Here is a 22,057-nt window from a genome sequence, read left to right on the forward strand (position 1 = left end):
CACACTGCCTAGCTCAGGACTTCTCATACTCTCAAATGCACACAGATCCCCCAGGGAGACTAGGAATCGGGCAGCTCCTGCTTCATTGGTGCTGGGTAGACCTGAGAGTGTGCATTTCTAACAAGCTCCTGGCGATGCTGGGGCTGCTGAGCCACCAGGACACTCGGAGCAGCCTGGAGAGGCTATGCTTCCTGGGGAAAGAGCAGACCAGGCCTTCTACCATCTCCTTCTGCCACTCTCTCCACCCTCATCCTTTGTGCCGCTGTCACTATAGGCCCTTCAGGATGGAGATTCATGCATCTCATTGTGGATGGATTTGCAGAGCATGAGAGACAGTCTGAAATATAACAATTGCTCAATAAAGATTTGTCACATGAACAAATGAATGGCGATTGACTCTGAGCATCTAGAAAACAGAAAACAGCAGAAAGGGGAATCACGGGGCCGAGGGATGCAATGGGTGGGAGGCGGGGAGTAAACGGCAAAGGGGGAGGGCGGTCCCAAGAGTGGTCATTTGAGAGTCCCCTGAGCAACTCTTAGAAGTTAGAGGTTGGGGCTGGTGCTGTGGCAGAGTAGGTTAAACCTCTGCCTGTGGCACGGGCTTCCCATGTGGGTGCCAGTACGTGTCCCAGCTGCTCCTCTTCTGACCCAGCTCTCTGCTGTGGCCTGGGAAAGCAGTGGAAGATGGTCCAGGTGGTTGGGCCCCTGCACCTGTGTGGGAGACTTGGAAGAAGCTCCTAGCTTCTGGCTTCGGATCGGCCTAGCTCTGGCCATTACAGCCATTTTGGGAGAGAACCAGCAGATGAAAGACCTTTATCTCTGTCTCTCCTTCTCTCTGTAATTCTGTCTCTCAAATAAATAAATCTTTTTTAAAAAATTTTATAAAGAAGTTAAGGGTTTAGGTGACCAGGTGACAGCTTCCAGCCCGGAGGCAGACGCACGCAATGCAGGCACGGTGGTTTCCTTTCCTCCACGTTCCATCCAGATCCGGCTGGCGACCTTGTCCTGCTGTTAGCATAAAGCCAGCAGAAGTTCAGATTCACACTCCTAGCTGCTGCACGGCAGCCTCATCAATGAGTGTTGTTCTGTGAACTTGGGGAAGGAAGTGAATGATGTATCTGCATGGCCGGCCAACAGAAATCTCAGCTGTGTCTGGTCTGGCATGAAAAGCCCTCCCTTTAATGGGGTGGGAGGTCAGCCCTGGACCGGGCAGCTTGTTTCCAGCTGGGCTTTGTTTTTGTTTTGGTTGCAAAGTCACCAAGACCTCCAGGGACACAAAGCAACTGTGGTTTTTTTTTTTTTTTCCTCTCTTTTTCTTGTTTTGTTCTAAATGAGTCAAACTTGCCAGGGACACAAAACTAAAGCCTGCCCACGATATTCTTACGCTTTCCTCACATCAAGCCAGGAGTGCTGCCAACAGTTCCTTTCCTTCTCCCACATGACCTCACATTCTGTAGCCCCGTAGCCATGACACTGTTTATAACCATAGGCTTCCAGAGCCAGTGAGGACAACCGTGCTGCTTATAAGAAAGGCTCTCCTGCCAAATCCTCCTTTTCGGTTGTCGCCGCTGTTTTTGGGCAGATCATTCAGAGAATGAGGTAAAGAGAACTGCCTCTTCTTACTTTTTTTTTTTTCATAGAGAACAAACATCTGGACTTTCCCCACCACTGACTTCAGCTTCATGACAACACTGAACATGTGACCTGGATCTATTTCAGGGAAAACTGCAAGAACCCAGGTTTTCACCCAAAAACAAGAAGTCCACTTATTTCTGTGTTTTTCTGCTTCTCGTGACCATGCAGCGCTCCCAGCTCTTCTGTTCATGGCTTGCTAGAGTAAGAAGGTCAGGCCAGGAGGTTTTGGAGAATTGAGGCCCTTTCTGCACCAGGGCATGAGTCATTTCTAAGAGGGTGTCCTGGGGAACCAAGCTCTTGAAGTTCGCCCGTTTTTTCCCAGTCTGACAGCAATCTTGAAAGGCTTTCAAAAGGTCAGTGGAACTCAATTTGAGGGTCCCTGGGCATGAGTTTGTGTGTGAGGCTTGGAAGGAAGGAGTTCATGGGAAAGCTATGAGACAGCTTCTGACTGACAAACTGGGGTGCGACCACCACAAGTGCGGCCAGTCTGATCGCAACGCCTCATGTGCAGTGCTCTGCAAGCGACAGGAACACTGAGTTTCCATACCCGGGCCCATCCAGGGCGGTTCCTGAGGCTCAGCACATGGCTAAAAGCCCAGCACCCTCAGCGCTTAGGACCTGCTGCTTTCTTAGACATTCCCAGGGAAAAGAAACAACAAGTGTGTTAGCCTAATTCCAAATCCAGTGTTTCCAGTGTGTGGGTCTTACGATGCGTACAAGAAGTTCTGCTACGTGAAACCAACCAAACCATTTCACTGAGTTCCTTTCACAGGTGCTGGAGCACAGAGATGGGGGCGAGGGGAAACAGCAACAGGCCTGGGGATGTTTGGATGAAATCTGTCCAAATCCTGGCTATCCAGCTGCTGTGAGCCTGTTTTTCTGTTGAAACCAATATCAACTGGCCACGGTTCTGTGGAGGGTGCTTTGGAACTGGGTGCGGATGTCCTGCCAGCACCACTATTTTCCCTTTAGTGACATAAAGCTGTCCATCCATCATATTTCCCTGCTCCCAGAGGCTCTTAGGGAGAGTTTTAAGATCTCCTACCCCGTTACACTCTAAATTAGTTACCACAGGCAGTTTCCAAACCATTTTCTGAAGTTCTTAAAGTTAGAGTCAAATAGCCAATGTTCAAGACAAACCCCTCATTTGAAACCACGTGTGCTCAGCTGGCACGATGGCCAATTCCAACATAATCTCCAAGGTTTTCTTTAGCTCTATTTAAGTGGACACCAAAACCCCAATGGAGATCACCAAAAACTCCTCCCCAAATGTCAAGAATTTGGAGGGGGGGTCATGGCTTTGTCTGCTTTAACCTGAGACCTACAATGGGTATCTGTGCCACAAATGCCCCATCTGCCTGTGACCACCCTCAAAGAGAAAGAAAGTACAAAAATCTACAGTGGCATCCCTGGAGCCCACACAGCACCACATTTTTTTGAGATTTGTTAAATCTGATTAGTTGGTAGAATCATTTAGAAGATCCTATGGAATATGAAGTCTGCAGACTGGATTCAGGAGTAAATCCAGTGATGAGCATCGCACATAGTTGAGTGGAAGATAAAGAAACGCTCTACCCAGTCTCACAGACAATGCCAGCATAAGGCCAATGAAGTTACCTGCTCCACAATGCCTCCCTCACTCCTCCATCTGCCCATCAAATGCTTATCAAGCTCCCGACAGGCCATGCACCCTGCTCAGCACTGGCTATCTGATGCCAGACAAGAATGTTCTTGACTCCCAAGGCCAAATAAATAATATTTTGGAAACACATTTCTGCCTAGGACACGTCAACCTGGGGTAGGAGAAAAACCTGGAGATAAAATCATCCTGGCAGGCACACAGAATCACATGGTAGCTATAAAACATGCCTGCAAATTCATGGACACTTTTCCCACCCAGAAGGCATGGTCTCTATTCCCTGCCACGGGATCTGGGCTGGCCCCAGGAATGCATTCCTAACCCACGGAAAGCCAGAGAAGCAATACTGTGAAATTCTCACGGTTGAGCCAGAAAAGGCAATGTGGCTTCCACCTCAATTGCTGGGACACTTAAGAAGGCTGACTACTCTGAGGCCATGTGGAGAAGCCACCTGTAGACATCCCAGTCCATGGTCTTTGTCTTCATGTCCTCCAAGTCCAGGTGCCAGACAGATGAGAAAATGAGCCTTTGGATGATTCCAGCCCCCCAGCCATTGGACTTCATGGAATGAAGGCAGCAAGCTGTCCCTGAAATGCCCCTTCCAAACTCCTGACCCAGAGGATCCCAGGAATAGAGGAATAAGAGTGCCTGCATTCAGCCAGCGTCTTTCCTCTCTTCCTCAGATTATTTGAGCAGGGGAGTCAAATCATATCCCTGCCTTTCCCCTCCCAGGCACTACTGATAGACTCAGAACTAGTTACAGAATCAGTATACCCATTCTTGGAAATTAGGGAGTTAAGGACTTGGCCTAAAGACTCTTTCCAGGCAGCCCATCCCCTAAATATGTTGTTTAAGAATGAAGATTAATTCTCTGCTCTTAGATGACTCACTTAAGCTCTCAAAATTCAGCTTCTAGGAGTGGATATTTGGACTAGCAGTTAAGACATTGATTTGGATGCCCATGTCCCATACTGGAGTGCCTGGGTTCAATTCTGAGCTCCAGCTCCTAACTCCAGCTTCCTGCTAATGCAGACCCTGCGAGAAAGCGGTGATGCCTCAAGCAATTGGGTCTCTGCCACCCACACGGGAGACCTTGATGGAGTTCCCAGCTCCCAGACTCGGTCCAGCCCAGTCCTGGCTGTTGCAGGCAATGGGGCAGTCAATCAAAGGATAGGTTAGAGCTCAGTCCCCCTTCTTCCCCTGTCCCTCTCATTTTTTCTTCCTCCTTTCAAATTAAAAAATTCAGTTCCTATTATAGATAATGAGGATAACAGTACCCATCCATAAGGCTGTTGTCGAGATCACAGTGAGAGAATCCAGGTGAAGTATCTAGTGTGTTACAAATGCTCAGTGAATTTTAACTATTTTAAATTATGGTTTCCACAGAAAGAAGCACCTCTTGTGACTTACCCCTTGTAAGACTTGAAAGCTGTCATTGTTGGGTGGTGGGTCTTGGTCTGGATCAACACCAACTCTAAAGGTCACCAGGGAAGAAGACAAGGAGAAAAACAGAAAGGATTAGCTTGACTCGTGACAGCCATGCTGGCTGCAAGTAGCCAGGAGGCTGAGCATCTTCCCGAAGTAGAAGCAGTGGTTAGCTAAAAGGAGAGGAAGGCTGTCATGCAAAAGTCATGAGAGAAGTCACATAGCACATCAGATCCCAGAGGGTCGGACGGTTGCTAAGTCCTGTGTGCGTATGCCCAAGCCAGGCTTCTGGAAAACTGGCATGTGCTGGCAAACTGTCCATCTAGCTGTCTGCACCACGAGGTTCCAATGATTGAAATGTGGGCCCCTCTGCATGGTGCCCTTCCTCTTTGCTGTTTCCTCACCTCCACCCTGACCTGTTTTTCTGTCTCTAACACTGTATTATAACATTCTTCTTGTATTTAAGTGTTACAGTTTGGGTGTGCTTTTTGTGTGGGGCTATTAAGAGGTGGTTAGGCCTTTAAGAGGTGGGGCCTAGTGAGAGGTTGCTACCGCCTCCTCCTCTTGCTCTGGTTTCCTGTCTTAACAGCAGGATCTCTCCCTCTCCCATACGCTCTCACCATGATGCCATCCACCAGGAGGCGCTATAGTTGGGCGCCCTGGCCAGAATCTATGCCATGCTGTTTGGACTTCCAGTCTCTAAAACTATGAACTAAGTCAATTTCCTATCCCCCCCCCCCAAATTACCCAGCATCAGGTATTTCAGCATGATAATGGAAAACTAACATAACAGAGAAGTTGAATTTATAGTGAACACCTATATACCCAGCAGCACTAGTCAGCACTAGACTCTACCATTATTATATTTTCTTTATTACATATCTATGCATTTTTCTTATTTTTTGCGTGCACTCAAATAAAGTTTCAGGCATCAGTACTCTTCCCCTAAATGTTTCAGCATGCATATTGGCAGAGTTTCCCCTTGACCAAACCTTAGTCAAGTGCCTTTGGATCCTCTTCCCAGCTGGGCCCTGACTTTGGAGCTTCCATGTCCATCTTTGTATCACTCAGATTTAACAAGAGGACAGAATTTCTCACCCTTAATATCTGATGGGTTTCCTCATCCTCTACCATTCCCTAGGTGATGTCACATCAGCCTGGTCTGCCTTCAGCAAGCATCCAGTTAGGTCAGTTTAGTAAGAACCCCTAGCCTCTTCTCCCAATGTTTCTCCTTATTAATTTTCTACCTATCAGTCAATCTCTCTCTCTCTCTTTCTCTCTCTCTCTCCAAAATCCCCATCCCAGTAATGCCAATACCAATCACAGTAGTCCTAAATAGTCTGCCTTCCTGGTTAAACACGTGCCACAATGTTTTCTTGAACAGTATTGTTGGAGTCTTGACCTGCTTTTAACTCTAGTGCCCTTACACCCTCTTGCATCAAAGATGACCCAAGAATGTACACATTTGAGAATAACAACTGAAGACAGAAAGAAAAAATAAAAAGATCCACTTCTAACAAATTCCATAAAAGCTCTATGCATCTGGTACTTTTCTATCCCAGCACTTTCTTCATCCTGAGGTAGAGAACTGTGACACAGATGACGTGGAAGACACAGGGCAGTGGCAGAGAAAGCAAAGATGGCAGGAAAACCCTGTATCTCCTCTCACTGCCTCCGGTGGTGCAAAGAAGGGACAGTGTCAGACAAGGTAAACCAAGAATAGCGCTATCAGCAGCTTAGGTGAGATCTAATCTTTCAGAGAGGCACTGGCTGGACACTGCCAGGCGTGTTCCGTGCAGTCTGGCACACTGCTGACTCCAGTGTGTGGATGATGGATGCACAAAGCCCCACGTGCATGTACGAACTTTGCCTCCTCTCCTTTCCTCTCCCTGTTCTGCGACAGCCAGGATCTTGATGTGCTCACCTTCACAAAGCCAACGTCTACTCTAATTCCAGGCTTGTTTAATTCCTACGAAGGGGGGGTCGGTGCTGTGGTGAAGCAGGTAAAGCTACTGTCTGTGATGTGGCATCCTATATGGATGTTGGTTTGTGTCCCAGCTGCTCCACTTCCAATCCAGCTCCCTGCTAATAGCCTGGGAAAGCAGCAGCAGATGGCCCAAGTGCTTGGGCCTCTGTACCCACATGGGAGACCTGGATGAAGCTCCTGGCTCCTGGCTTTGGCCTGGCCCAGCCCCAGGCACTGCGGCCATTTGGGGAGGGAACCAGCAGATGGAGAATCTCTCTTTCTCTCTCTCTGTCTTCCTTTCTCTGTGTAACTCTGACTTTCAAATAAACAAATAAACCTTTAAAAAAAAAGATCTACCAAGGCACATGTGCCTGGAAAGGGAGGATCAAGAAGGTAAGGGGGAAATAGTTAACCCAGACTGTGCTGAAGCGAAAGTTTAAAACTACAAGATGAATGCATGTGTCCAGCAAATATTTACTGAGTGCCTACTATGCCTGGCACTGTTCTGAGCATTATTTTAGTTAAAGCTTCCAGTGTTCCTGATATCAGATTTCTTCCCCATGGGTCTAGGGGTTGATGGGATCCTTGTCTTAAATTAGATGAGCTTTGCTGCATATCCAGAGGCTCATTCCAAGCCAGCATTTCTGAGGGCTAGAGGCTTGTCCTGGCAACCAGAAGTTATCTAGGGATGCCTGAGAAACACATCTCACTGAGATCTTTTAGGCATGAAAACCTGCTGGGAGACCAGGATAAGCACCTGGCTCCTGCCATCGGATCAGCGCGGTGCACCAGCCGCAGCGCGCCAGCCGCGGTGGCCATTGGAGGGTGAACCAACGGCAAAGGAAGACCTTTCTCTCTGTCTCTCTCTCACTGTCCACTCTGCCTGTCAAAAAAAAAAAAAAAAACCTGCTAACTCAGGAGTCTAAGGGGCTGCTCACCAAAAGTCATGCTGGAGCCCCATGCATGGAAACTGGCTAACATACCAACGTGGCAGAGGAGAGATCATATATTGAATTTCTGGCTGCTGCTCAACCTCACCTGTTTTTAAAAGTCTCTTAATGTACATTGATTGCATAGACAAAAATCCTCTGTGGTGGTTTTGTAAGATCAACAGGCACGAGTCCAACATCAGGCTTTGTTGTGTGGATTCTATAGCAGCACAATGTCACTTCATGCCAGATTAATTTAGTTAAGATGAGCTTGGGGTTGCACACTCCAATCTGTTACTGCTCATCTCTCTGCACTAGGAATCCAAAAGAAGTGCATTAGCTTTCCTAAGTGGCTTCTATGTCGGTGAAGAAGAAACTAAATGCCTTTATCAGCTTAGATGAAATGGAAGCCTATGGATGGGGGAAAGGCTTGAAATGTGCCTTACACTAATACAAAGAAAATAAAGGCAAATACAGTAAAAGCTGCCAAATGAAATTTAGCTCCTCCTATTCGTTTAACTACTCTATAGTAGGAGGAAAAATACGTTTAGCGGGAATTAAAATAAATTCTGTTTAAAAAGATCTGCTTATAAAGACTGGATTTGGACTATTTTCATCCAAGTTCTAGAAACGTCAGTGGAAAACAAGCTATTCATCCTGGGCCCCAGCGGCCAGGTCAGAATTTGAAAGCCCAAATCTTTGGAACAACACATCAAAATCGTAAAATTGGGATCACTCTAATCTCATCCCAAACCTGTGAGGTTCACCGTTCTGTTCTGGGGGAACTCAAGAGTGATTCCAGATCTGTGCTGTGCAATGGAACTTTCTGCCCTGCTGACAACATTCTGTACCTACACTAGTGTGGTAACTATTACCACATGTGGCCACTGAGTACTTGAAATGTGGTTAGTTCAACTGTGGAACTCTATTTCACATTTTAGCTGTAATTAAGACTGAAATGGAAATAGCCACATGTGGCTAGTAGCTATTAAACTGGACAGTAGAGATTCTAGAATGTACTAGCTCTAGTCATGTCTCTCTGGCATCATTTTTTCTCTACTAAAAACAAATGACAACTGTTTGTTAACTTTTTGCTTTCTCAATGGTAACACCCAAGATTCTTACTGGGATCCTGCGGAAACACAACTCCAAGTCCCATAAATATTAAATAAAACTTTGCTTTAACTGATTAGTCAGACAATAGAAAAATTCCTTACTTTATCAGTATAGAAAATACATTTTAAGACCTGCTTGAGCTCTTTTCAGATGAACATTGTCTTACAAAAGGAAGGACAGAATTAGAAAATCACCATTTTCCACTGCCGGTGTAGCGACTGGTTTAAGCAAGGGTCATTAGTGAGTGATTTCACCACTGAGGTAAAAGGTTGTTGGGAATCCAGCCACTCGCATGATGCCAAAGGATCACACTGTACAGATTATGTTTTAATTACCAAGAGAGAGGCCTGGGGTCACAACCTCAACCAAGTGATCAAATGTAATGTCATGAAAAAAGGGGTGGCCTCACAATACGAACCACTTGATGGGGTGCAGCAAGAAATGTATAATGTCACTTTTACACTATTTTTGGCAAAAAATGATTATGTCTAGTCATGAGAAAATAAATCAGAAAAATCCAGATTGTGGGAGTTTCTGGGGGATAATTACCCTGAATATTTTAACAAACAATAAACAAACAAACCAGGACCTGTTTGGTGGTGCAGTGGGTTAAGACACAGCTTGCCATGCCAGCATCAGATACGGGAGCCAGTTCAAGCCCCAACTGCTCCAGTTCTGATCCAGCTCCCTGCTAATGCATCCTAGGAGGCAATGGATGATGGCTCAAGTGCTTGGGCCCCTGCCACCCATGTGGGAGACCAGGCTGGGGTTCATGGCTCCTGGCTTTAGCCTGGCACGGCCCTGGATATTATGGCCATTTGGGAAGTCAATGAGCAAATGTAAGCTATCTGTTTCTCTCCCTCCCTCACTCTTTCCCTCAGATGTTTTGCCTTTTAAATAAATAAATAAATCATTAAAAAAAACTTCAATGTCATGAGACCAAAAAAGAGGGGGAGTGTCGCTCCCCCTCTTCGCGGAGGAACGACACAGGACCCTGCGCTGTTCTTTTGCCTGCTCGGCCCTCCCCGGGTTTGCTGCTGGTTCTTCCCGGGTTGGCTACCGACCCTTCCACCTCCGTGGAAGGGCGGTTCCCCCTAGCCACTTTCCCCACTTCCGCGGGGGAGCGGCACACCGCCGGCCGGCTCTCTCGGGGGCTGCACAGGTGTTCCTTCAGGTAGATGTTCCCCTTAGATGTTCCTGGTGCATGCCGTCTCTCTCCTCCTTTATAGTCCTCCTCCGCCAATCCCAACTCGGCTGCCCACACGCCGAGTACGCTGCTCTCCTCCAATCAGGAGCAGGATCAGCTCCTGCAGGTCATCACTCAAGTTGGCAAGAGGCAGCTGCGTAGAAGCTGTTTCCTCCTCTCCCAGCGCCATATTGTGGGAGAGCAGATGCATAGAATAAGTCTTAATTCCAGTAACTTAGTCTAGTCCGAGTTGCTCCCCACAGGGGAGGTGAATTATTCTAGACTAAAAGTGACTAAAGAGACATGACAACCACACTAAATTGTAATTGGATTTTGGAGTGTGTGTGTGTGTACACGTGTGCAATAGTCATGTTACTTTCCTCAGGTATGATAAAGGTATTGTGATCATGTAAGAAACTGGGTTCCTACAAGATACGGAATGAAGTATTTAGCAATGGAAAGTCACTGTGTCTATAATGTAGTCTGAAGTATTTTGAAAGAGTTGAGAGAGAGAAAGCAAAAAGACAGAAATGACCCCCAAATGCAACAGAGTGTTGCCAATTGCTGAACCCAGGCTTATACTTAGATAGTCATTATTCTAGTTTTCCAACTTTTTTGTAGATTTAGAAATTTTCATAATTAAAAATGAATAATACTTCTTTATATCCTTGGCAGAAAAAGGTTTCAAAAACACAGCAGTCTATTTTCCTGTCTCTCTAATTTAGCTTAATGTTAGCTATTAATACTGATGATTCATGAGCTCCTATTATTTCAGGGTCTGAAACCACCAATGGTGAAGATCCATAGACCTACAGTGCTATAATAGGTCAATACAAGTGACAGCTAAATAAATAAATTCTACAATGTTCTGTTGATATTTCTCCTCTAAAAGCAAAGGATGAGGAGGAAAGCACTAAAAGACGGAAACGTATGGTTCATCAAATTCCAACCGATGCAGCCATCTTCAGAAGCGGCTGCACCTGTCCCCTGGAAGTCTGCAGTTGGGAAGTCAGTCCCATGCAGGGCCTCCTTCCCTTGCTTTTACCATCCTTTTGCCATGAAAAGTCAATCTGCACTGCAACCACTTGCTATCACCCACCTGTCTGACATGAAGCCCAAACTCTCAACAGTGCACAGCCTAGGGCTATGTGACAACCATGTGAAAAGGCTCCTTGGGGTCTCTTGGAGGTCCCTACTACTGGCCTAAATGCTCTCTGAGAGGTTTCTAAGAAAGGAAACAAACCCCAGCTTTCCAGCTTGCTACTGCCTTTTAAGTGCCCAAAGAAAACAGACCATAGCCCTTGAAATACCAGTGATGCTCTTCTGCAATTTTTTCCCTACTCAAGGCTATTTACTAAATTTAGGGAGATTTAGTCATTACTTTACTGGCAGGGTTGAGGGCCCCTTGGACCAATCCCCAAGATTGACACTGGACCCTGTGGCTTCCTACATAGGTCTCCACCCTTGGGACAGAGCCCAGAACCAAAGCGGTCTCTAGGAACAGGAGTTAAAGTAGTGGGCCAGGAAGTGTAGTTTGGTGCTAGGCAGCAAGAAAGAAAAGGTACAGTACTCCAACTGCACATTTAGATCCTCAGAACACTTGAATTAGTCCCTTGGCTTCCTAAAACTTTTAGTTTTCAGATACAATACACATTTATCTCCTAACTTGCTATAATGCTTTAAATATAGGGTACTATATAAATCTGGCACTTTTGTGCTGTTTTATCATATCAAGCTTTAGCATTCCCCTGATACATTGGAGCTGAGCTCATCAAAACATACACAACGCAGTCTTTTCTTCTGGAATTAACTGGAATACTCTTATTTTCTTTAAGAACAAGACAAATACAGGGGGCCAGCACTGTGGTAGGCTAAGCATCCACCTGTGGTGCTGGCATCCCATGTGGGCACCGGTTGGAACACCTGCTGCTCCACTTCTGATTCAGCTCCCTGCTTATGGTCCGAGAAATCAGTGGAAGATGGCCCAAGTGCTTGGGCCCCTGCACTCATGCAGCAGACCCAGAAAAAACTCCTGGCTCTGGACTGGTCCAGCTCCAGCCATAGAGGCCATTTGCAGAGTGAACCAACAGATATAAGACTTTTGTCTCTGTGTCTCCTTGTCTATCTGTAACTCTGCCTCTCAAATAAATAAATAAAATATTTAAAGAGAGAAGAATGAGACAAATGCAGACATCCCACACTAAATGAGAAACTAAAGTGATCAAACTGATAAGTTCTTTCTGGGATGAATAAATATTGAATAATAATTCTCTTTCTAGTAGAATAATGTATCCATTATGATTAACAGATTAAATGCCATGAAATCTCAGAAAGTTTAGAAGTACTCTACTTTAATCAACATATATTCTTAAAAATCTGAACAATCAGGGCCGGCACTGTGGCATAGTGGGCTAAGCCTCTGCCTGTGGCATCTCATATGGACACTGGTTTGTATCCTGGCTGTTCCTCTTCTGATCCAGCTCTCTGCTATGGCCTGGGAAAGCAGTGGAGGATGGCTCAAGTCCTTGGGCCCCTGCACCCATGTGGGAGACCTGGAAGAAGCTCCTGGCTCCTGGCTTTGGATCAGCCCAGCTCTGGCCATTGTAGCCAGTTGGGGAGTGAACCAGTGGATAGAAGACCTCTCTCTCTGTCTCTCCCTCTCTCTCTGCCTGTGGCTCTGCATCTCAAGTAAATAAATTTTAAAAAACTCTGAATGATCAAGGTTCTGAATGCTTTGAAGATTCTCAATGTGAGATACACACCTTCATACAACTCCCTGAACACCAGCCCCTAATCTGAATTCTCTCATGTCCCAAGTATAACAACTTGTATGTGCCAGAATGATCTTCCTTCTTGAAGGTCAGGTGCTTCAAAGAAAAAAGCTTCCTCTGTAAGTTTGCTAGTAGCTAAATGGAATGTTTTTAAAAATAAACTTTCCAGTGTAAGCACATGTGCTTTAAACAACAAAAAGTGTGTGAACCCAGTGAGCTTAAATACTGCCATTTCATTCCATGCATGTCATCACAGTGCACATTTGGGGCCTGGTGATCACAAGACTCTGTTCCATAACTGGCATTGCTGCTTTCTCCACTGTTTTTTGGGAGTGAAATATTTTCACAAGGCCAAGAGCAGAGTTCAAGCCTATTTTGCATTTGATTTATCCACTAGCACTGAGAAATCAGATCAGGAAGATAGCATGCCAATTAGAGAAACAGAAAGGAAAGAAAAAACATCAAAGTTTTTACTGTTTGCCCCTATATCACCCTCCTTACATATACTTGCATCATAAGCTTGAAGGGACACTGAGAAACAAACTGCATTAAAGGAATCTTTATCCTATTGGTTGAGAAAAAATGTTCTTCCTGTATTCTGATTCACCACTAGAATGTACAAGTACACAAAGACATACTTTAAAAAAAAAAAAAGCACACAGCACTGGTATTTAATTAAGATGGCTCAACTATGAAATTCTAGTCCCCATACTTACTATATCACAAGCAGGATTCAGAAATGAGCAGCTATTAACACTAAGCTAAGCTGTACAATAAAGAGACACTTGTCAACCTGGGCTTTGGTGTTAATGACACATGGTCCAACAAGGGGAGAGAGGGGGACAGAATCCCAGAAACTTTGACACATCAGTTCACACACAGAGAGGGTAGGGTGGAAAGAATTATTAGAATTGACTTCATCTCTTGCCCCTCTGCTAAAAGGGACAGAGGCTGGCACACACAGGAAGGAAGGAAGGGACAAGCAGCATAAAGAGAAAACTCTCGGGTTAGAAGGAGGAGAAAAGCCAGGCCCAGTTCATTGTTTTCTGAGGATGCCCTTGTGTCACCTGAAGTACTGCCAGCGGCGATCATTCTGGTCCTCTTCGGAGGGCTCCTCGACGCCAACTCTGGGCAGCAGAAGAAGGGAACGTGAGCGTGACGGGGACAACAGAGGAGACAGGAGCTCTGGACATATGATCCGCACCACGGCCATGAAAGAAAAGGCTGACTTGCTTTTCATAGAAAGCCACGCCCTCTCTTCACCTGGTCCCACTCTCCAAAACCCAGAGAGCCATGGAGGAGGCTACTACGTTTCAATGTCAAGAAAGGCAATAATGTGCCAGGTCAAATGAGGGTCAATTAGGAATGAAGCTAAGTCTCTCAAAATACAATGTAATGAAATCAGAGAAATAAAATGCACCAAAGCACCTGAATTCACCCAATTTTTCAGGAACCCATCTGTTCCATAAAGCAAGGCACAAAGAAGCAGGAATCGGAAAGCTACTTGTTACTAAGTACATATCTGAAGAGCTCCCACATATTTTCATACATATTTGATGGAAGGAACAAAAGCACTATAGTATTGAAAAAGTTAATAATACTTTAAAAGGCAAAGATGGCCTTTTTTTTTTTCCTAGACAAGCAAACTACATTGCCCACAGCTTCAAGAAACTAACTTCTGCTATTTTCTATACCTTGTGGCTTTTGAGTTGCTATGGTCAACTTTCACCTTCCTTACTGACTTCTGGATTATTCGTGCAATACAACCTGACCGTCATGTAAGATGGGTTTCACCAGCTCGGCACTCCAGACGTTTGGGATCAGATAATAATTCTCTGTTGAAGGGGCTGTCCCACACCCTGCAGGATATTTAGTAGCATCCCTGGCTTCTACCCACAAGATAGCAGTAGTAATCCATCCTGTACATTGTGGTAACCAAAACCATCTCCACATATTCCCCAATGTCCCCCAGGAGGAAAACTGTCCTTGGCTGGGAACTACTGCACTAAATCATGCCTTCTCAATGGAGCATGATTTAGCTCCCATGGGTATGAAAATCGGTTCTTTCAGGACCAAAAATACGTCAGATATTACAATGGTTTGTGGTGCTCCAAAGCGCCACAGTATGTAAACAGATACATAGCAGATGTACAGTGTTAAAAGCCCACATAATTGTCACAGTAGTAGTAGTAATGCTATGATTGGTAATGATAATACAACAACAAATATATACTAAGTTCTTAAGGACTAGATGGTACATTTAATAGAAAAAAATTTCATCATATTTATTTATTATCGCCCCCAATTAATCCATGAGGAAACTGAGATACCGAGGTAAAATAAGTTGCCCAAGGTCACAAAGGTGGAAATATTAGAGCCGAGACTCAGATCCCCAGCTCTTTAGAGGACATCGCTTTTAGGTGCAAGGTGGCATCTTTAAACTCTTTAAAAATATCCAGTTTCAAATGCTATTACATAAAGAGCTTAATGGCGTCTCTGCCTTTATTTCTTACCTTATCTTGCAAAAAAGCTGCATTGAAATTCTCACACTAACAGGATTAGACCAAGCAGAGAAGAACACTTGTCCTTGAATGATTATGTCACTGCACACTCTCGGGTGTGAAGGTCACTCATTCATTTGGCTGCCTAGGTGTATGCCATTCCATCACCCCCCATCACCACTTTATTGTACTACTTGAATCTGCTGGCTCCAAGAAGACAGCCATCATGCTGTCACCATGTGTTCAGGACATGTACATGGTTCATCTGTTGAAATGACCCTATGACCATTGTTTTTTAAGTTGCCAAAATTATGTCCTTTGTGAATAACAATACTCAATCAAGAAACTAAATATTAGTAGTCTGTACATTAACATAAAACACTTTGAGCATTTTTCTATTATCTTTTAAAATATCAATCCCAAAATACCAATTTAAACAGATAACTTGGATTTATGGTAAGTGACCTGGCTTTGCATATGTAGTTTACCCATTTTAGACACAGACTTGAAATTCGCTATGGTAAGGAATCACAGTTAAATCCAAGACCCACCCTGGGCTTCTGATCTCTGAACAGCTACTTCATACCTCATCAGGGCCTCTATTGGTAGCCCTGAGAAGTAAGGAACAAGTAGGTAATGATCCTACTGGGGTCATAGGGGTCACAGCAACACACTGAGCTTTAGGGAGTTTCTGAATCGATTATATTAAGAATCTGGTTACAGAAATGATCCATGGTCACTAAATAACACAATAAGCCACAAGCCAGAAAAAAAAATTAGTTTCATTACCTTATTTCAGAGGGAATTTCCTTTGAGGTAATCTCTATAAATGTCAGCTTCTACATTTAAATCATCATCATATATACATACATATATATATCAGGAAAAATGCAATGAACTAACACCATATGCATTTTTCAACAATGGCATCCTTTGTTCTTTATCTTGTCTGGGTCAACAGAACAAGAAAATACTAAAGACAGGAACAATCAGTTAAATTGAAATTCAAAAAACAGTTCAGAAGTAGGTTTTTTGAAAAGATAATAAAATTGACAAACTTTCAGAAAGACAGACAAAAAGTGAGAAAATCTACCATATTAGGAATGAAGTATCAAAAAAAATCAAGAAGAAGCAGTATCACTAAAGACCCTGCAGACATCAAGAGTATATTAAGGAAATGCTACATGCAACATAAACTTGACAACTTAGGTGAAATTGACCAACTTCACAATTTACCCAATATGAAACAGATAATCTGACTAACCCTATAACCTTTTTAAAAGATTTATTTATTTATTTGAAAGGCAGAGTTGAGAGCCAGAGAATCTTCTATCCACTGGTTCATTCCCCAAATGGCCACAATGGTCAGAGCTGGACTGATCCAAAGCCAGGACCAGCTTTTTCTTAGTTTCCCATGTGCAGGGCCCCAAGCACTTGGGCCATCTTCTGCTGCTTTCCTGAGCATATTAGCAGGGAGCTGAATCAGAAGCAGAGCAGCCAGGACTCCAATTGGATCCTATAAGGGATGCTGGGGTTGCAGGCAGCAGCTTTACCAGCTACGCCATGATGCTGGCCTGCAGCCCTGTAACTTAAAGAAATTGGCTACAAGGGTCAGCATCATGGTGTAGCAAGTTAAACCACTGCTTGTGACACAGGCATTCCATATCAGAGTGTCAGTTCAAGTCCCAGCTGCTCTGCTTCCAATTCAACTCCCTGCTAATGAGCCTGGAAAAGCAGCAAACAATGGTCTAAGTATTTGTGGCCCTGCCACCCATGTGTGAGACCCTTATGGTGTTCCAGGCTCCTGGCTTCAGCTTGGCCCAGCCCTGGCTATTGTGGCCTTTGGGGCAGTGAACCAGCAGATTGGAAACCTACCCCCCCATCTCTTTCTGTGTCACTCTGCCATGCAAATACATACATATTTTAATAAAAAAGAAATTGGCTCCATAATTGAAAAAATTTTTGAAAAGGAAGTCTCCAAGCCCAGAGGGTTTCCCTGTAGAATCCTACCAAAGGGTTAAAGAAAAGAATTAACATCAATTCTACAAAATATCTTCCAGAAAACAGAAGAGCAAGGAATATGTTCCCAACTCACTTTGTGAGGCTACATTATGTTGATACCCAAAACAAAGAAAGACAATACAAAAAGATAGAACTACAAACCAATATCCTTCATGAACACAGACCAAAAATATCCTTACAATGCACTTGCTCATAGAACTCAGCAATATGTCAATGTAGGGTTTATTTCAGAGAAACAAGGAAAGTTTGATATTCAAAAATTAATCAATGTGACATACCATATTAATAGACTAAACAAAAACAGTCACATGATATTCACAGATGTAGAAAACTATTTGACAAAATTCAACACCTGTTCAAGACAAAAATTCTCAAAAATCTAGCAATCGACAGGTACTTCCTCAGGTTGACAATGAACATCTATAAAAACCCATACCTAATTCTGCACTTAATAGTGAAACACTGAATGTTTTCCTCTTAAGATCAGATACAAGGCAAAGATTCCACTCATACCACCCTGATTCAACATAGTACTGAAAGGCCTAGCCAAAGTAATAAGGCAAGAAAAGGGAACAAAAGACTGCTTGGAAAGGAAGAAATACAATGATCTGTATTTGCAAATAACATGAAGGTCTATGCAGAAAATTGCAAAATATAAAAAAGGAGAAAGAACCACTAAAAGCCCTCCTAGAGTTAATAAGTGATTTCAGCAAGGTGATACAATACAAGCTCTGACAAAACATGGGTAGATTTCCTATATTGAAAACTATAAAAATATTTTTTTATCTTTTATTTAATGAATATAAATTTCCAAAGTACGACTCATGGGTTACAATGGCTTCCCCCCCCATACCGTCCCTCCCACCCACAACCCTCCCCTTTCCCACTCCCTCTCCCCTTCCATTCACATCAAGATTCATTTTCGATTATCTTAATATACAGAAGATCAGCTTAGTATACCTTAAGTAAGGATTTCAACAGTTTGCTCCCACACAGAAACATAAAGTGAAAAATAATAGATGATTTTTTTTAAATGATGATGAAATCAGATCAGACCTATTGTCATGTTTAATCCCAGTGAGAGTCAAGTTGGGAATTGATAATTTCTTTTTTTTTTTTTTTACAGAAGATCAGTTTAGTGTACATTAAGTAAAGATTTCAATCGTTTGCACCCCCATAGAAACACAAAGTGAAATATACTGTTTGAGTACTCGTTATAGCATTAAGCCTCAGTGTACAGCACATTAAGGACAGAGATCCTACATGAGGAGTAAGTGCACAGTGACTCCTGTTGTTGACTTTACAAATTGACACTCCTGGAAAACTATAAAAATATTAATGTAAGAAATCAAAGAACATCTAAATAAATGGAGAAATATACCATGTTCATGAATTGCAAGACTCAGCAAGATTTTTTTTAGATATAAACAACCTTATTCTAAAATGTGTATGGAAAGTAGTTGGAATAGTACAACAAGTTTGAAAAATAAGAACAAAATGTGAGGAATCACTCTACTTAAGGCTAAGGCTTGCTGTGTAACGATGGCTATTAAGACAGTATGGGATTATTGGAAAACAGGCACATAAATCTATGGATCACAACATAAACAGATTCCTGTATGTAGCAACAGCTGATTTTTGACAAAGGAACAAAAATAATTAAATGGAGTGAGGATACTCTTTTAACAAATTGTGCCAGAACACCTGGATAGCCATAGGCAAATAAAATAAAATCTCCATCTAACTCTCACATTTTACATAAAAACTAACTCAAAATGGATCTCACACTTAAATATAAAGCATAAAACTACAAAACAAAAACCTTTTAGGATATAACACAGAAAGAAATCTTCAGGAACAAGGCTTGCTGAAGAGTTCTCAGAATGATATCAAATGCATGATCCATAAAAATGAATATGTTGTACTTAATCAACATTTTAAACTCTGTTCTGTGAAAGACTATTAAAAGGATTATAAGACAAGCTACAAACTGGGAGAAAATGTTTTCAACATATTTGACAGAAGACTAGTATCTAGAATAAAGAACTCTCAAAACTCAATAAACAAAATCCAATTAGAAACAGACGAAAGATTTGAAAAGTAACTTGCCAAGGAAGATATATGAATGGCAAAAAGCACATGAGGAAATGTTCGACATTATTAGCCATGAGAGAAATGCAAATCAAGGCTGCAATGAGCTATCCCTAGCACCTACTAGAAAAGCAGAAATGAAGACCAGTGACAATACCAAATGTTGGCAAGGGTGCCGAGAAGGTGGATCTCTCGTACACCACTAGGAGGAATGGCAAATGGTACAGGCAGCCTGGCACACTGTTTGCCAGTTTCTTATAAAACTAAGCACACACTTACCAACTGACCCAGCAGTCCCACTCCTGGGGATTTATCTTGGAGATGTGAAAACTTGAGCTTATGCAAAAACCTATAAACTAATAGTCACAGCAACTTTATTTATAATAACCCTGAACTGGAAGCATCCTTTAAGGGGTTAAAAACAAACTGTGATACAGCCATACCTTGAGATATTATTTGGCAATAAAAAAGAGGGAAAAAGATATATTCAACACCTCCATGGGTTTCCTGGGCATTATTCTTCTAAGGGCTGGGGAAAAAAGGACAATCTCAAAAGATCATATACTGTATGATTCCATTTATGTAACAGTCTTGAAAGAAATGAAAGGTTGCCAGGGGTTAGGGATGGTGGGTGGTAAGAAGGTGCGTATGGCACAAAGGGTAGCACTAGGGCCATCTTTGCATTGATAGAGCAATTCTATGTCTTGATGGCAGAGCTGGTTATACAAGCCTACACATGATAAAATGGCATAGAACTATGCACACGCATTGTACCCATGTCAGATCCTACTTATGATGTTGTAATACAACTATGTAAGATGTAACCATGAGGAAAACTGGACAAAATGTAAGAGGACCTCTCTGTACTGTTTTGCCAATTTACTGTGAATCTGTATTTCAAAATAAAAAAAGGTTAATGAATTATGCTATACAAGAAACGTGCTATGCCATGCATCTTACGGCTCATATATGAAAGAAACTTAATACAAGGTTTGCCAAAATTTGATAATTAATTTCAAAAATTTACAGGGCAGTAGTGAAATGGAAAAGAATCTTTTTAAAAATACAAATACTAGCCAATTTTTACCACCTATGCATCAGAAAGACTGATATTTCTATTCTCTCTACAGATATTACAAAATTATTATATGAAGAAGAGATCAGAGACTGGGCAGATATTTTTAGAGTAGGAGGAAAGTATTACAGAGAATTGTCAGGTAGCTAATTAAAAAGATTTTATATGATATTACTGGATTTGGGATTTCTGTATTTATTATTGCATTTTGAAAACTGAAATATACTCAAACTTAGCTTTCATTCTATTCGGAAAAATCACACACATAAATGTATATATATACATACATACATGTGATTTTTCCAAATAGAATGAATATATATATATATATTCATATATATGCCTATTCATGCATTGACCTACAGCTTGTGTGCCTCAGGAAAAGCTGCCTGCCCTCTCGGCGCTGGGTAGGACTGTTTCAATGGGCTACTTTGTGAAAAGGTCACTGGAAGTACAAAATGTCACATGTCAACTCTACTCAGTGGAAAGTAATTTGGTCCTGTATCCATTGGGGAAGTGGAGGGGGGGAGGCAGGGACAAAAAAGAACATTAAAAAAATTGCATGAAAAACAGACATGATTCAATCAGGTGCTCAGTACCCAGTGTGCCTAGTGGGTGACCAGACAGACAGGAGCAGGAAGCAACCTCAGAGCTCACTGAATGTAAAGATTCTCAACTGTGCATAGGCTAAACTTCCCTTCCTGCCCCCATTCTGCTATTAGGAACAAAGATAGTACCATCTTAGGTCTCAAGTTTAAAGCCCAGGAACCATGAATTTCCTTTTCCAGGTTTCTATGCCCAAGGATGGATTATCTTCCTTAATCTAATCCTTGAGATTCAGGCCAAGAAGTGGAAATTCTAACCATCCTCAATTTTATGACATAAAAATTGTCCTTAACACCATATATCAAACCGGCACCATGGCTCACTAGGCTAATCCTCCACCTTGCGGTGCCGGCACACCGGGTTCTAGTCCCAGTCGGGGCGCCGGATTCAGTCCCGGTTGCCCCTCTTCCAGGCCAGCTCTCTGCTGTGGCCAGGGAGTGCAGTGGAGGATGGCCCAAGTGCTTGGGCCCTGCCCCCCATGGGAGACCAGGAGAAGCACCTGGCTCCCGCCATTGGATCAGCGTGGTGCGCCGGCTGCAGCGGCCATTGGAGGGTGAACCAACGGCAAAGGAAGACCTTTCTCTCTGTCTCTCTCTCTCACTGTCCACTCTGCCTGTCAAAAAAAAAAAAAAAAAAACATATATCTTATTGTAGGTGAGACAGCACAGTGGTTAAGAGTATGGACTCTGGCACAATACCACCTGAGTTCAAATCTTATCTTGTCCAACTAAAGCTCTGTGACCTTGGGCAAGTTACTGCTCTGTACCTCAATTCTTCCAACTACAAAATGAGATAGCAAAACCTCCCTTACAGTAATATTATAAGAATTATGTTCATCTATGCATGGCACCTTGAACACCACCTGCAACATGAGAGTCCATTATTATGATGATTGTCACCAGTAAGCCCCACGCCTACCATCAGTAAAATAGGCCCAGATGGAGGAAATTATTCTCGCAAACTCTAGTGTTCTCTCCGACTCTAAGCACAACTGAGAGATCTTTGTTTGTTTGCTCTCTGCCAATGCAGCTGTCTCATGAATTCTACATTCCATAGAAGGGAATGCAAACTAAAAGCCGGCAGAGAAAGAAAAAA

The 22,057-nt window shown here is 43.1% G+C and overlaps 1 protein-coding gene across 2 annotated transcripts in view; it reads right to left on the reverse strand.

The window, feature by feature from the left end:
- Positions 1-22,057, reverse strand: part of SLC9A7 (solute carrier family 9 member A7) — a 167,024-nt gene that overhangs the window by 17,884 nt on the left and 127,083 nt on the right. The window contains exons 13-14 of one of the 2 annotated variants that reach the window (XM_008272522.4): positions 13,735-13,794; positions 4,685-4,748 (exon numbers count right to left, since the gene is read on the reverse strand). In XM_008272522.4, the coding sequence (XP_008270744.2) occupies positions 4,685-4,748; positions 13,735-13,794 (124 nt within the window). The remainder of the gene's footprint in view (positions 1-4,684; positions 4,749-13,734; positions 13,795-22,057) is intronic. The other variant, XM_008272523.4, reaches the window with a different exon arrangement.

Source organism: Oryctolagus cuniculus, chromosome X (genome assembly GCF_964237555.1).
Source record: "Oryctolagus cuniculus chromosome X, mOryCun1.1, whole genome shotgun sequence".
In the NCBI taxonomy this organism is placed as follows: domain Eukaryota; kingdom Metazoa; phylum Chordata; class Mammalia; order Lagomorpha; family Leporidae; genus Oryctolagus; species Oryctolagus cuniculus.